General features: G+C 36.3%; 1 protein-coding gene across 3 annotated transcripts in view; it reads left to right on the plus strand.

Annotated features, from left to right (window-relative positions):
• The window catches only part of Ankrd12 (ankyrin repeat domain 12), a 92,449-nt gene that overhangs the window by 26,550 nt on the left and 49,622 nt on the right, over window positions 1-16,277 (plus strand). For 2 of the 3 annotated variants that reach the window (XM_010638648.3, XM_010638649.3), the window contains exons 2-4: window positions 1,055-1,192; window positions 7,064-7,211; window positions 14,011-14,079. In XM_010638648.3, coding sequence (XP_010636950.1) covers window positions 1,106-1,192; window positions 7,064-7,211; window positions 14,011-14,079 — 304 coding nt within the window. In that variant the 5' untranslated portion in view covers window positions 1,055-1,105. The remainder of the gene's footprint in view (window positions 1-1,054; window positions 1,193-7,063; window positions 7,212-14,010; window positions 14,080-16,277) is intronic. The other variant, XM_010638650.3, reaches the window with a different exon arrangement.

The following is a 16,277-nucleotide window of genomic DNA, read 5'->3' on the forward strand; positions in this document are numbered from 1 at the left end:
ATAAAATATATATATAATCTCCACTGTGTATAGTACAGTGGCTTCTTCTGTTTTGTTTTTGTTTTTGTTTTTGGTACTGGGGATCGAACTCAGGTCCTTGCTCTTTCGAGGCAGGCGGTGGAACCACTGAACTAAATCCCTGGCCCCATAGTAGCTTCTTTTAATTTCATCTTACTTTAATTAATTTTTTAGCCATATGCAGCTCTTAGATCATCAGCAAAACAGGTCTGCTTCATAGCTTCCTTTTTTATATATAAAACCTCCTTCTAGGGTTTTTTCTAGATCTCAGCGTAAGTTTGTCCTAACATAAGCTTCTGGGAGGAACTTTAATCTATTGAATCAGCTTACATAGTAAGGAGAGAAGGCTGAGCAAGTTGGATGTTGCATGAAGTGGTCGTTACAGTTAGTGCATAATTATAATGTCAGTGAGTAAGTTGATAAAGTTACTAAATGCCTGGTATGTTCAGTGAAGGGAAGGAAAGGCACTCCCAAGGATTTTTAAATAGGAAGAGTTCAGTAAGTTACATGTTATAAATTTACTGACCAAACCCATTAGGTTCTTGGTTGAATCTTCAGAAATGACCTCCAGACCAATACATAACTACAAAGGAAACTTTTTAGAGATCCCACCTCTGAATCCATGCTGGAAGAGGAAAACTCTTTGCCAATGCTTCTACTCCTACTGCTTGTGCATATACAGAAAGCTAAAGATACTACTAGACTAGAGAAGGTGTAAAGAAATACAGAAGTAATTCTCTGGTTTTTTAAAATGACAGACTGAGTGAACTGGATCAAAAAATTTTCACTGGTGCCAGGGATTTAGCTCAGTGGTTCCGGTGCCTACCTCATAAGCGCAAGGGCCCAAGTTTGATCCCCAGTACCAAAAAAGAAAAAAAAATTTTTCATTGGAAGTTCAAATCATTAACTGGAGGTTGTCCTTTCTAAGAAAATAAATTATTTTATAGAGATAATAGATTATACTAATTATGGCATATAATTAAGTAGAGTCTATTGTATATGACACAAATGAACCTTACCTATCTTTTCTTTATAGATCCAGGATGAGAAGACTGATAAAAGAAGCAGCTAGCTGAACAGCTATAAAATGCCCAAATCTGGGTTCACAAAACCAGTTCAGAGTGAAAATTCTGACAGTGACAGCAATATGGTAGAGAAACCATACGGAAGAAAGGTAAGTAACTAAAGTTTGTGTGTGTGTGTTTGTGTGTGTGTGGTTTTCTCTGAACTAAGTGGAATACAGTTAGTTTTTTTTCATAAAATGAAAGGCAACATGAATGCCAGATGTGTTTGCTCGCCATTACTGTAACAGATACCTGAGATAATTTACAAAGAGGGAGGGCTTATTTTCATTCACAGTTTTGGAGGTTTTGGGCTTTTGGCCTGTGGCAAAGCAGAACATCAGAATAGGGAGCTCAAGGAGATGCAGAGTGATTCACCTCTTGGCCTGGAAGTGAAGGAAAGAGATTGGAAGAACTGGATTCCCATTATCCCTTCGAGGGTGTAACCTCAGTTCCCTAAGATCTCTGCTAGGCCCTTCTTCTTAAAGGTTCCACAGCTCCTAATAGTTCTAAGCTGGGGACAAGCCTTTAACACAGGTGCTGTTGGGGGACATTCTAGAGCCAAACTATAACATCAGACAAATCCAAACCATTTACTTATGCCCTTTAGAAATAAATTGGATTCCGCAGGATACAGTTTTTTTTTTTTCCACTCCCTGAGATGACCACAATTACCAATTAAAACACTACTGAGATAGTACAATTAAGAAATAATCATTGAGAGGGGACAAAAACAAAAAAAATCTAAGGTCTCACAGTCATTCGGCATTTCTCTCCCCATCCTCTAGCCCTTGGTGGCAAAACACACATACACAATAATTACTGCATTTTCCAGGTTTGTACCCTATGGGAAGACTTAACTTCCACATCTTTAATAGTTTCTCCATAGTAGAAGACAGTAGTACCTTAAAGAATTGTTTCAGAGAAATGGCAAGTCATGCTTAAGGTTTGGCACATAGTATATGCTCAATTAGTGTCAGCAGTTTTTGTTACTAGTAATAATTGCCAGTGGCCCTTCACTCTTCTTACCCTGTCCTCCTTCTCTACTCCTATTTAAGCAATCAGAACCTTTATTTGGACTTGTGCTGTTGTCTCCTAACTTGTGTCAGTATCTCTGGTCCCTCTTATTTGCTTTCATATATCTCTTTGAATTTTGTGGCTTTTTCAAAAAGCCTTTTTTTTTTTTTTTTTTAAGTACCAGGGATTGAACTCGGGACCTTGTGCTTGCAGAGCAGGTGGGAGAACCACCGCGCTAAATCCCTGGCCCAGAAAGCCATTTTTTACTGTAGGACATCTGAGATGTTCCCAGTTTTCATCTGATAGATCTGTATAGCCATTATCACAGCCAGCTTTAGAGCATTTCTCTCAATGTAAAAAGATCCTTCTTGCCTATTTGCAGTCAGTCCCCACTCCTGCACCAACTCCAGGCAACCCCAAAACTGCTTTAAAACCCAGGAAGGGTAAATTTTCAAACTGTTCTTTTCTGCATTGTTTTGGCTATTCAGGGGCCTTATCATGGCCACATAATTTTAGGATTATTTTGTCAGTTTTTGCAAAATAGCGGATCTGCAAGGAATTCCTGGTAGGAATTTTATTGAACCTTAACTCATTTTGGATAGTATTGCTGTCCTAACAGTATTGTCTTCCAGTGTCCAATTGTCTCTCCACTTACTTACTTTTCAGTCTCCCTAAGCAATTCTCGGTAGTTCTCATCATACAAATCTTGAGCTTCTGTTGTTAAATATTCATAAATGTTTTGTCTTGTTTGTGGCAGGGTCTCCTTATGTAGTTCAGGCTGGCCTTGAACTCAATATGTAGCTGAGGCTCGCCTTGAACTCCTGAGCCTCCTACCTCAGCCGCCTTAGTTCTGGGATTAGAGACATGGGCCGCCTGGCCTAAATTTTCTTTTGTTTTTTGGTTTTTTTAAATAATTTTCATAGTACTAAAAATCTCACAAAAAACTTTTGTTCACATAATAATTGCAAAGGTGGTTTTATTTTATGTAGGGCATAACAAGTCTCTGAAGAACATGATTGTTATATTCTTGCAAATGTTTTCCATGTGACATGTCATTACATGGTTTCTTTTAACTCTCACAGCACAGAATAGTGTATTAGGTAGCTATATGGGAGAATGGGCATTATTGGGTTTTTAAAAGCTCTTTTATTCATAACAGGTTCTTTTCTATGGTGAGACTTTGTTGACCTTTCTGCAAATGTCCCCAACTTAATGATGGCTCTTCTTACTGATTTTTTGACTTTACAGTGGTGCAAAAGTGTGCCTAAACAATAATTGCCTTTCAGTATTGTCAGTAAATTACGTGAGATAGTCAGCACTTCATTGTAAAGGGGTCTCATGTGAGATGATTTTGCCCGACTACCATTGCCCAGGCTAATGGAAGTGTGCTGAGCAGGTTTAAGTAGGCTAAGCCAAGCGATGTTTGGTAGATTAATCAGATTAAGTCCATTTCCAGCTTACAGTAATTTTGATTTATGATGGATTGATTGGGACATATCCCACTGTAAGTTGAGAAGCATTTATATAGTCATGCTTTTTTATTACATGCATTTGTAGTGCTTTGACATCTGTGGCTTAACTGGCCCTTGAGATACTACTGTCCCTTCTCAGAGCTAGTAATTCCTAGAGACAGTGAACAGTCCCTTGTGAGCATACCTTCATATGCAAACTAATCAAGAGCCCACACCTCAGTCACCACCTTCATGGGCCCTCCTCACACTTACTTGGCCACTATTACCCTACTCAGATTACCACAAATCCTTGAAGTGGACTGTTGGAGAAACACCCTCTGTGTCCCATTGCCCTGTCTTGTGGAAAGTAGACAATTCTTTTGCTGGGAGTTACTGGGGATCGAACTTGGGACCTTGCTCTTGCAAGGCAGGCAGCGGAACCACTGAGCTAAATCCTCGGCCCAAAAGTAGACAGTTCTAAGCCTGCTTGTCCTGCTTCACCCTTTGTTTCCTGGGAAACCACAATAAAGGCTTTGTCCACATTTCTGCCCTCTCTCTGTGGACAGGCTTGCTTCTCTATGTAGTGTGGCCTGGTGTTTTCTCAGTGGCAGTTATGCCTTCCTCTGTTTGCCTCATCATACCTGAATAATAATCAAACTTGGAAGAAAATAATAAAACTTGTATTTAAAAATAGTATCATGGGCCAGGGATGTAGCTTACTGGTGCCACACCTGCCTGGCAATCACAAGGTCCTGAGTTTGATCCAGTACCAAAAAAAAAAAAAAAAAGTCTTGTAAGCAAAACACTTAACTAGGAAGCTTTATTTAGTTAACAGAAATTAAAAACAGTTCAAGGTTTTCACTTTAAATCTTGAAAATAAAATGATACAGTGCTTTTTCAGTAACCTGAGCTAGCTAATAAAGTCACATCTCTTACTAATTTGCAAATAAATGTATCATGAATAAATACAGAATTTAAGATGTTTTTCTTGTCACCTGTTAAGATCATTATATGGTTTTCTTTAATCTTATGATAAAAGTGGATTGTCTCGAGATTTTCTAACACAGAACTAGCCTTGCATTCTATGGATGAACCCTGCTTGATTATGGTATATTATTTTCTAAGATGCTGAGTTTGATAATTCTTTAGGATTTTTACATTTCTGTTCATAAATGGATTTCATTTGTAATTTTTCTCTCATGCTGTTTGATCAATTTAATTTAGACTTGTGAGATGGATTGGGTAGCTTCTGAATGCTGTTCCTATAGTATTGTTTATATGAAATGTGAAATATTCTTTGAATTTTTTTGTTAAAACTCTTTACAAAATCATCATCCTTTTCTAAACATGAATTTTTAGCTATGGGTTTATTATCTTGTAGTCTGTTCAGGCTTTTTTTCCCCTTCATAAGCCAATTTTTTTGTTTGTTTTGTTTTGTTTTGTTTTGTTGTAGTACTGGGGATCGAACTTGGGTCCTTGTGCTTGCGAGGCAAGCTCCAGAACCACTGAGCTAAATCCCCAGTCCCCTTCATAAGCCAATTTTTAGTGAAGCATGTTTTCTAAGAAAAGTACCCATTTCTCCAGCCTTTAATGATGTACAGATGAAACATTATTTTGTAACTTCTAAATACTCCCCCTGAATGGGCTGGGGTTTTAGCTCATTGGTTCTGCCGCCTGCCTCGCAAGTGCAAGGTCCCGAATGTGATTCCTGGTACCAAAAAAAAAATCCTTCTGGGGTTGTATTTCAGCTCAATTCTGGACTTTGTTACTTTTCTCTCTTGTTTTCCTAAACTTGACATAAATTTATTCTCTTGTTCTTTTAGAACCACTTTTGCTTTTACTGATGAAGTCTGTCTTCGAAAAATAGAATATCCTCCTTCCCCCATTCATTCAGCTTTCACCTTGGGTTGGAAGCTAGTCCTTTAGAGCATGCATCCACTTTTAAGCTGCTTCTGAGATTGCAACTATGATAAATATTATTTATTGCCTTGGTTCTGAGAATATTCTTTTAAGCTCTGCTACAAAGGTGATGTGACTGAGTTCTTATCATCAAGCTCATTTTTCACCAAGGAGTTGTTGTAGCCCCTTTAGATGTGTTGTACCAGTTGGGTGGCAGGTTACAGCCACAAGCCATGACAGTAGGTTACTTCACCTGACTCAGTGGGTGCATATTTTTATTTGATATATTTTCCTTTTCCAAGTTGAATCAGCAGTGTATCCATGTGCCTTTAATTTAAGAAGTAGGGTTCTAATATTGACTGAATAGATTGTCCTTTGGTTCCTGTAATTCAGGTATATTTAAATCTTTATTGGTAAAAGTAGTGATTCTCAGACTTCAGCATGCATCAGAATCACTGGAAGGGTTATTCCCACAGATCCCTGGGCCCCAGATGCACTACTTCAGTAGGTCTGGGGTAGAGCTCAAGAATTTGCATATCTGAGAAGCTTCCAGGTGCTGATACTGCTCTTAGAACTTCTGGTAAAGCTGGAAGTGGTGGCATATGCCTGTATTCCAGTACTTGGGAGGCTGGGGCAGGAGGATTGCAAGTTCCAGTACCACCTGAACAACTTACTAAGTCTCCCTCAGAATAAAAATGATAACACAGCTTGGTGTGCAGGCTCTGGGTTCAAGTCCCAATACTGCAGAACAAAAACAAACAAAAAAGAACTTGTAGTGTAGGTAGTCATATAGTCAGGTATTTGCAGGGGATTAATCCAAGACCTCCCCCATACCAAAGCCCCACAGGTGTTAAAGCCTCTTTTACAAAATGGTGTGATATTGGCCTGTAACCTGTGCATGTCCTCCCAGAGCCTTTAAATTATCTCAGAATTACTTATAATACCTAATAATGTAAATGCTATGTAAATAGGTGCTATATTCCACACTTTATGGAATGACAGAAAATCATACATGCTTATTACAGGTGCAGTTTTTTTTGTTTTTTGTTTTCTTTTCTGAATATTTCCAGGGCATGGCTGGTGGAATTTGAGAATGGAGAATCCAAGGATAAAAAGGGTCAACTATAGCTGGGTGTTGTGACACATGTCTTTAACCTCAGCACTCTGGAGGCTAAGAGAGGAGGATTGCTGCAGTTCACGGCTAGCCTGGACTTCATAGCAGACCCTGTCTCTAATAAAACACAGTCTCATTCAACCCAGATTGCATTTTCAGATTTATGTATTTATTAATTGTGATACATCTGGATTATATATACCCAGGCATGTGGTATTCTTATATTCAAGATGATGCATTATTTTTAAATTGTTACTCAGTGCAAGCATGGAAATAGCGGTTGCTTTTTTTTTGGACTGGGGATTGATCTACAAGTAGGGAAATAGGAAACAGGTTGGCAGAAGTGTTACTGTTGTACCTGGGTCTTTGCAGGTGAGTACAGGTGATGGTTTGTGATACCTTCTCTATTTTTGATTATTTGAAAATTCCCTGAATGAGTTTTTAAGTACCATGTACTTAGCTAATATTTATACGGCTTTATTCCTATTTGATTTTCTTAATAGAGTAAAGATAAGATTGCATCCTACAGCAAAACTCAAAAAATTGATCGAAGTGATGCGGGCAAAGAAATGAAGGAGAAATCATCCATGAAACGTAAACTTCCTTTTACCATTAGCCCATCAAGAAATGAAGAACGAGATTCAGATACAGGTAGAATAATTTTTTATTTTCTGGTAGAATTTTAATCATTTTCTTACTATGGTTTTCTTTTTCCTTTCATATATACTTTTTCTCTTGACACCCCAACTTATGGACGAATACTCACATTTCAGTATTTCAGGGTTATCATTTAGGTGATGTCTAACCAGAGATGAAAGAAAAGTTTGCTTTGTTTCTTACTCTGTTAATGTTTATTATAAATTTCTTAGCAATTTCAGATCTTAATTTTGGGGGGAAGCATTCCAGGGATGAAAATTTACTAGGATATGGTATATTTGAGAAAAAGTTGAATTTTTGTGGACTGTTGGACACACCAAAGAAGTTTAGGCGATTTAGATTCAGAATGAATTAGAAATGGGGGAGCACACTTAACTGATACAACTAGTGCTGTTCATAGTGCTTTTGTTTTTCTGGTCTTTTTGTTTTTGTTTTTGGTACTGGGGATCGAACTCGGGACTTGGCGCTTGCGAGGCAGTCGGCAGAAGCACTGAGCTAAATCCCAGCACCCATTTCTCTAGTCTTTATGAGCTGGAACTTGAGTTTGGTCAATCCTAGTGACTAATAAAAAATAAATCCTTACTACTAATATTTTACTAGCTTGTGCTTTAACCCTGAACTAATCATTTCTTGAAACTGATGTAGACTCGAATATTACGTATTTATCACAGATACTTTATTCATAAAATATACATTGCATAAAAGAATAAACTGTCTTTTAAATGTTTTAATTTTCTCCACAGAAAGTTAGTGTTGCATTGACCTTATGTAATTTTGAATGTAAGCCTTCACCCCATGGGTCTCCTGTTGTGTGTTTTCTTCATGTATTTGAGTTGAAAATTGTTCTTAAATACTCATGGTATTTTTAAATTTCCAAGACTGCTCTTACAGTGATTAAGAAATTAGGTACTTTGTTGATTTTAAGTTACACAGTTTATTTAACTGAAGTACGGCCCTCCATAACCGTATGTGATATTATGAAGCTATTTGTAGGTCACTAGCTGAGAAGAAAGTAATTACAGTCATCATGGGCCCAGTAGTAATGTCAGGCAACAGCAGGTTTCATATACAGTGGTGGTTCCATAAGTTATATCACCTAGTGATATTGTAGCCATCTTTGTTAGTGTGAGTCCATTCTTTAATGTGCATACAACACTGGAACCACAGGATGACATATTTGTCAGAGCATATCCTCACTGTTAAGTGATATGTACCTGTATGTGGCTTAGATACCTGTTTTAAGAGTTAGCCCTTCTCATATTTTTTCCTTGGATGTCTCTTTGCTGTTCTTTTTTTATTTTTGCTTTTGTTTTTTGAGACAGGGTCTTACCATGTAGTTGAGACTGGCCTGGCACTCACTATGTAGCCCAGGCTGGTCTCGAACTCACAGCGATCCTCCTGCCTCAGCCTCCCAAGTGCTGGGATTACAGGCGTGTACCATGCTGTTCCTTTTTTAATTACCCAGATTTTATTTTCCAGTGACAATGATAACTTCTCTAAGAAGGGATTTTTGATAAACTCTAGTGTTAGCATTTCTTAGGAATAAAGTTTCAAAATAATAAACTTCCTGTGAGCTTTTGTCATTTTGGGTAGTTTCTCTTGTATTTAGAGTAAAATTAAGGAGAGAATATTACTTAGGAGGACATGAATTTAGGAACCGAATAAATACAATGCTGTGCTCACACAGTTATCATTTAGCCAGTTGGGTCTCACTTACACAAGATACACTCATAAGTCTGTTTGTTTCATATTGACTGTTCAGTGCATATCTTTTTATTTAGAACGTTGTATTCATCTTTGATGTTTGTAGTGAAACCAAATAAGTTCTGGTTATTGTCTTTTACTAACTCATGTTTATTTGTGAAAAAACCCTATAATTTTGTGCTACAATCTATAAAAACTCTTACCAAAGAACATTAGGCATAATTTTTATACTTCTTTGGACTCATGGACATGTTTTGGAAACTGAAACTGAATAGGAAGGAAATGCCAAAAGATTTGCACACAAAAGACTGAAAAAGGGAGGAGGGAGTAGAAATATTAGCATATCAGAGAGGAAGATTCAGAGAGGACAGACGTCTATTCATCAACTGTTCATAATACAGAAATGATAGAACGTGAAAGAAAAAACAAAACAATGAAATTCCAATAGTGGTCAACAATTCTAATAGTTCTACAAGTGGTGTTGACAGAGTTGATGAACATCTACAAGCTATCTTGTAATCAAAAAGCAAGGAAAAAAATATTATAAAATGTTTATACACCTTCTGGAACAAACAGTATAGAACTTGTTTATTGTTTATTCAAAATAAGGGAGTGCAAAAATATCATTTACAATTTAGATTCAGTCTAATAGACCAAATAATTGAAAAACACAGGATAATGAAATGCCAGCCAGGATGCCTACCATCGACATCTTCACCATTACATTTAGTGGGTAGACATTTTATTGACATTATACCACTCACAGAAAAAAAAAAAAAGGACAATGCAACAGTGTAAAATGTGTTATTCAAAGAAATATAGTAATACAGAAAGAATTTGGAAAGAGACTAGATGCTACTATCCAGATTGTAAGTTTGTGTTCTTTTCATGATATACCATACTCAGAAAATTCATTGAAAAAATTTGACAAAATTTTCTGTTTTATATTTCCCGTTGTATTATTTTATAAAAAGTAACAAAAAATGAGCAAGTTTTGGTCATTCTGTCTTTAAATAATTGGACTGGTAAATGGTTAACCTAAATTTTCAATTATTTAGCTTTATTAATATTTTTAAAGAAATGCTGTGTAGAAGAGTAAGTGGTTGACTACAGATGCAATTTGGGAACAAATTGTAGCATAATTTGAAGTCATGACAATTGATCCATGTAGCTGCATCCTAGCACTGTTCATTTTGAATTACTTTTCAGAAATCACCAGCATATTTGTCTGCATCAATCCTAGTGTCTGTTCCATGTTGTCCTTTCCTCTTGGAGAGTCCCTGTAACTGGAATACCAGGAAACAGTGACGACCATGGAAGCCTAAAAGCAGCTACTTATCTGGAGGATTCTGCTTACGTCTACTATAATATCTTGCTTTGTCACTTAATTTTAGTTTTTGAGGTTTATTTTCAAACTCCTGCTCTAGGGCCTTGATCAGATTAGTTATTATAGTTATAATAGAAGTAAATAGCATAATGTTGATCATCAAAGATTTAGTTTTTTTAATTTTTAAAATTTGATCAAGCCAGGGATTTAGCTCAGTGGTTCTGCCTCCTTCCTTGCAAGCACAAGGACCCAAGTTTGATCCCCGGTACCAAAATAAATAAACAATTTGATCACGCCTGCAGCGTGAAAGGATGTGCACCGCAGGGAGTCAGTGTTTAAATTGTCTTGTTGTTTAGGTTGTGATATTAGGGGTTGGATCTAGGGCCTTTTTGCTAAGCTGCATCCTCTTTTTTTTTTTTTTTTTTTTTTTTGGTGAGACAGAGTCTAAGTCATTAAATTGTCTAGATTGGATTAGAAATTGCCATTCTCTTGCCCCAGCTTCCCAGGGTGCTGGGATGACAGCAATGCAACACCATACCTAGTTAATTTGAAATCTTTGTTAAGTCTCAGTTTCCTCATTTGCATGTAATATCAGCTTCAAAGGATTGTGACCTTTAAGTGATGTAACATGTAAATTCACTTTGTGATACATTAATAATATTACAGAAAACAGATCAGTGCTGGTTTAAACAAGAATTGTTTGTTTGTTTGTTTGTTTGTTTCTGGGGATCAAACACGTATCCTTGCACTTGCAAGATAAGCAGCAGAACCACTGAGCTAAATCCCCAGCCCCCAGATAAGAATTTTTAAACTTAATGTAATAAGAAGGCAGAGGCAGATATAAGCAGTCCTGAATTGGTGTAGCAGCTCAGTAGTTATGTGGGACTGGGTTCATATCCTTTTTCTGCTCTGCCCCCTTAGCTCATACATGGGATGGGGATTGTTGTCCTTAAGCATTATGAGTTGTAGTCATAAAATTGATGCTGCTTCTTGGTAGAAAGTAGACGGACCACGGACAAAAGTATCTTTCTTCCAGTGAGATATATGGCCTTTTATTGATGAAATAACATCCCGAGTAACTTCTGCCTGTTAGTTTTTCTACCCTAGTTTCATGGGGGTCTTAAAAGTCAGGTGCTTTTAGCTGTAGGTATTGTCACTCTGATCATAGTTGTAGTATTCCTGGTTAGAAGGGGAGACCTGATACTGGGTAGATGGTTTACAGTGTCTGCTACCGTGAGTGAAATATAACCAATGACTTGTAACTTTTATCACTATAATAGTCATTGCGGCTTCTGCCTCAGTGAATGCTGTTCCTCCTCTGTCAGTCCTACCATGCTGCTTTTCTGGTCTGTCACAGCTGCAGTCCCTTAGTGGGATGCCCAGATCCTTTAACATGAAGGTGTTCTACAGCTCTCTGGAGGCTGCAAAAGGAGTCTCTTCATGGCCTCCAGACTCACAAGTTTGCAAGTCTTTCATTATGTGTAATACATACTATCAAAAGGATCTTTAGGGATTGTGTTTTTGGCATGCCCTGAGGTTTGGTTTGTTGTTAAAAGGATTAACCATTTCTATGATTCTTCATGTTTTTCCAAAATAATCATAGTTATAAAGCCTCCACCAATTTATGAAAGTTCTTGACCTCAGTTAGCATTAGGGGACATGTTTTTCTTGAATACTGTATTGGATAGAACTAATGTCCCTACAGATAAACCAGTAGTACTTCATTGTTTGCATGTACCTGTAAAGATGGAGTATCCTTCATTTTAATTGTCCCTTAGTAAACATTACTTATTTGTTTACTACAGTGTTTTCTTATGGCCTTTTTAGATGATCTGATAAGAAAATTCAGACACCATGTGATCTGTCCCTGAAGCTCATGGTGGCAGTTGTAGAACATGTTGAAATTTCATAAACTAACCTCCGCCATCCATTCTTAGTTCTCCTTCCGTGAGGCTGTATGTCCCACTAAAGGATTTATCTTAATGTGCCTCAAACAGATTTGGAGAGGAACAGTTTTTAAATGTACTGCTGCCTATGTTAAGGAAGCATATAAAGTCGGTGCTCAACTTAATGAAAATCATTTTCTGTGATTTTCATTGCTATTTGTTAAATAGATTGATGTTTGCCCCCTTCCTGATGTTTTGTTATAAAAATCTGAAACATATGGTGCAGACTTTTAAAATCATTCTTGGTATTTTCTTCTCTTACAACCTAAAACAGTATATTAACCTTAAAAGGATTGTTAAAATACAAGTATTGGTTTTGAGTTTCCTTACTGTAAGGAATAGATGAGGGAGAGAATTGCTCTGCTTAGCACTTGGTGTTTTAGATCAGTCTAAAACTGATAGAAGGAAGTAGTAAGTCATAAAGGGATGTGATGGGGAAGCTTTAACTTTCCATCTCCTGAATTAAATCTTTATATCTTTATAGAATACATATTCAAGTGCCCCATATATAAATGTGATTTGAATAAAAGCTAGAGAGTAAATGGGATCGGGATGAGTTGGTTACTTCCAAAGAAGCTTTGGGTAAATTATTGAACTTCTTCCTTATATATTAATAAGTATAATCGAAAGTTCATTTTATCCTGTTTTAGTCTTTTCGTATTATATGATCTTCTTTCAATAATTTATTATGATCAATTATGTTAGAATGTAATTGTTGCCAGTTTGCTTTGCAATCTATGGAAGACATTTTAAATTTTTTGTTTGTCGTTATATGGAATGTCAAATACTAATTTTTCATGGAATTCTTGTACTTGATCGCTTACTGCCTTCAATTTTGAAATGTGTCCATTGAAAGTCTGTTCAGTTGATTTAACCACTTACCTTAGAATTGGTATAAATGTTTTACTAATGATCATCCTTTTGATTGAGTGAACCTCCTGATCACTTAACTTTTAGCCTAATTTTTAAATTTTTCAAATACTGTTTTCAGGAGTTACTTGCTGTTTTTTTTCCCAACATTTGATTCCTTATACCTAATGTCACGAATACTGTCTATAATAATGATCCTGGAAAGAGCTGTATATATTAACAAATGAGTGTATGAAGATTGAAACAGTATTACTGTGAATTGAAATGACATTGTTTAAAAGTTAAAAACATCTGCTCTGGCCATATTGCCAAAGTCAGTTCTCCATATAATTTCTGTGTCATGAATTTTTAGGCAGAATTCCATATTCTTAACTGGTAAACTAGCTTTTTTTTAAATTTAAGCTGCTTTTATTCTAAAATGTCTTCAATAGCAGTCACTTTTGCAATTCATTCTTTGAAATATAATTTATAGAAAAGTCTGGTATAGAATGATACTGCAGTCTAAAATGTTCTTTTGTGTTTGCAGTTGCCTGGCTCTCAGGAAACAAAAGTGTGATTCATGTTTTTCAAATACAGATTGTATACAGAAAACCAGTGATATGAGTCCTGTCTCTTTTATCATAATTCAGAAATTTTTTTAAAATATAGCATCAAAAAATGGTGTGTTTTAATAAGCAGTGTCAGTAATGTCTACTACTGAAACTACATGGTTGAATTTTAAGAGATTTTAAGAGTTGAGTTTTAAGATACAGTTGAAGAACTGAAATCTTAGGTGTTGGCCAACCTTGTGTTTTAAATGTATTTTTGCTTTACCTTAAAAATAATCTTTCAGAAAAACCATAGATCCTTGCCTAACTGATGGTCTTTTGAAAAATGTTGGTTTGTTGAAGTCTGCATTTCCCTTCGTGTGCTTTTTCCTTTTCTCCTGTCTCTTCTCATTCTGTAGATTCAGACCCAGGACATACAAGTGAAAATTGGGGGGAGAGACTTATATCTTCTTACAGGACATACTCAGGTAATTAGATTATCAGGTGCTCCTGTTTAGCCAGTGGTTTCTGTCACATTTACAATTAAGTATTGTACATAAGTAACTTACTTTCAAACCAGTTTATAAGATATCTTTGAGTAAATGAGAACTATGTGAGTCTACCAAATTTTCCAATTTGGGTTCTTGGCTATTCCTATACCTCCACAGAGGTTTGGAACAGCACAGTGCCAGACCGCATGTGTGTAGAAAACCATGGAAGTCAGGTCCTGCCCTTCAGCAGCCCCTGGGGGGAGGGGAGATATCTAAGGTCGTTAGTCTACTTTGTTATGTACCTTTCAGTAATGTGATGTTTTTATAAATACCCATGTAAAATTTTTTCTGTTGAACTCTTTAGTCTTTATAAACTTTGCTGCCCAGGTTGAATTTAACTATATCTAGATTAAAATACCAGGCTACCTGGAGAAATGCCATCACTATTAGCTATGTTGGCGTGTCTCTGACTATGGCTCCAGTTGTCATGTGTTACTGACTCATAATGGCTCCAAATAAAAGAATGTCAGAGAGTATATAAATAACACTTTAAAATGAAGAATGAAGCAGAGGAAAGCTTAAGTGTTTTGTCTCTTTTTTGTACTGGGGATCGAACTCGGGACCTTGTGCTTGGGAGGCAGGTGAGGAATTCCTGCGCTGAATCCCCAGCTCTATTTGTCTTTCTTTAAAAAAAAAAATAGGCCAACATTCTTATCTCTGAACTTTGTAAAATGTAAATATTGTTTAGCGTCTGGGTATCTCCAAGTGTCCAGTCTTCAGCATATGACATTTAGCTATAAAAATTGAAATAAGCCTTCTGCTTATGCTACTGTTTTTATATTATAAATATGTGGGTTTGGGTGGGAGTAGGGGTACAACCAAATAATTATCCTGAAAGTTTTTAATTGAGCTCTTCAGTCAGTAGTTCTTGGTTACCAAAATTGGGTGGAGGGGTCATTTTTACCGTCAGTTACTGTGGAATCAGGCTTACCTTTCTTAGAGGTGTTCCCAAGCACCAAGGTATAACTGAAGGAGCTGTATGTGATAAATCCATCCGTGATCTGAGTGTTATTAGAAATTCGTGTTTTAGAAACAATACAACAGGTTTTTTTTCAGGTTGGAGGAATGCACACTGCAAGCAAGACTGATATAGTTATATTCACCTATATTTGGATCATAACTCCGTTGTTTAATTCCTCATGTAGTGACTGCTTTGTAAGGAAATGTCATATTCTTATATTTTTCAGACACTGATAAGTTTATGAATCAAGTTTTCCAAGGGGAAGAAAAACAGAACAGTTTTGTCTCTTTTCTATACTATGCCCTAACCCTACTTAGGAAGTAGCAGGCCTTGCGCCTTCTGTTATTCTGACCAGAACTGGAAAGAAAACTTCAGTTTTCCAGACTGAAGCTGGGGCATCTCTGTATTTCTGAAGCTTCCTCCAGACATGGAAGTTGATATAAAATTTATTTCCATTTTTATTTCAGAGAATCTTAAGTGAATCTTTTAGCTTTTTCCTTTAAAAAGTTTAAGTTAGCTGAGTGAAATTTCAGGTCTATGATAGACAGGGCTAAGCACTTTTATCAGTGCACCTGTATTTAAACTTTAAAGTTCTGGCTAATTATTAAGACATAAATACGTTTTTTTAGTTACTGATAATTAGAGATGTATTTAACTCTTTTTTCAGTGATGACAGGTCAGAGGAAATGAGTTTTTCACAGGACCAACCCTGAGGACTTGTTAATGGCTTTAAATTTGAAAAACATACATAGTCTGATAGTTTCATAGTTTTGAAGAATGTTGTAATTATCTCAAGCCTGTCTACCAGCTATGGTCACTTCACCTTCATTCCCAGTTTTAGTGTTTGTGCTGCCGAAGTGAGCACACTCAACCTTCGTTTCATATCTTGTACAGAACATACATTCAGGCTGTAGTAACTCAGTTAAAGAAAAAACAGAATTTGTATTCGATATAGGACTCGAATTTTAATTTTTATTTAATATTTAGAGATATCCAATGTTTTTCTTTTCCAAAGCATAAAGTTGTGATAATAAACTTTCAAGTGCCTTTTAAAAAAAATAAAGTAATAATCTTTTTAAAACATTGTATTAAAGTACACCCAGAGGTTAAAAAAAAGTCAGTTGTTTTGCAAATAGAATACAAAAGACATAATTTTTCCCCAAATTTTAGAAAA

The sequence above is a fragment of the Fukomys damarensis genome, unplaced genomic scaffold (genome assembly GCF_012274545.1).
Source record: "Fukomys damarensis isolate Sample0158 unplaced genomic scaffold, DMR_v1.0_HiC HiC_scaffold_30, whole genome shotgun sequence".
In the NCBI taxonomy this organism is placed as follows: Eukaryota; Metazoa; Chordata; class Mammalia; order Rodentia; family Bathyergidae; genus Fukomys; species Fukomys damarensis.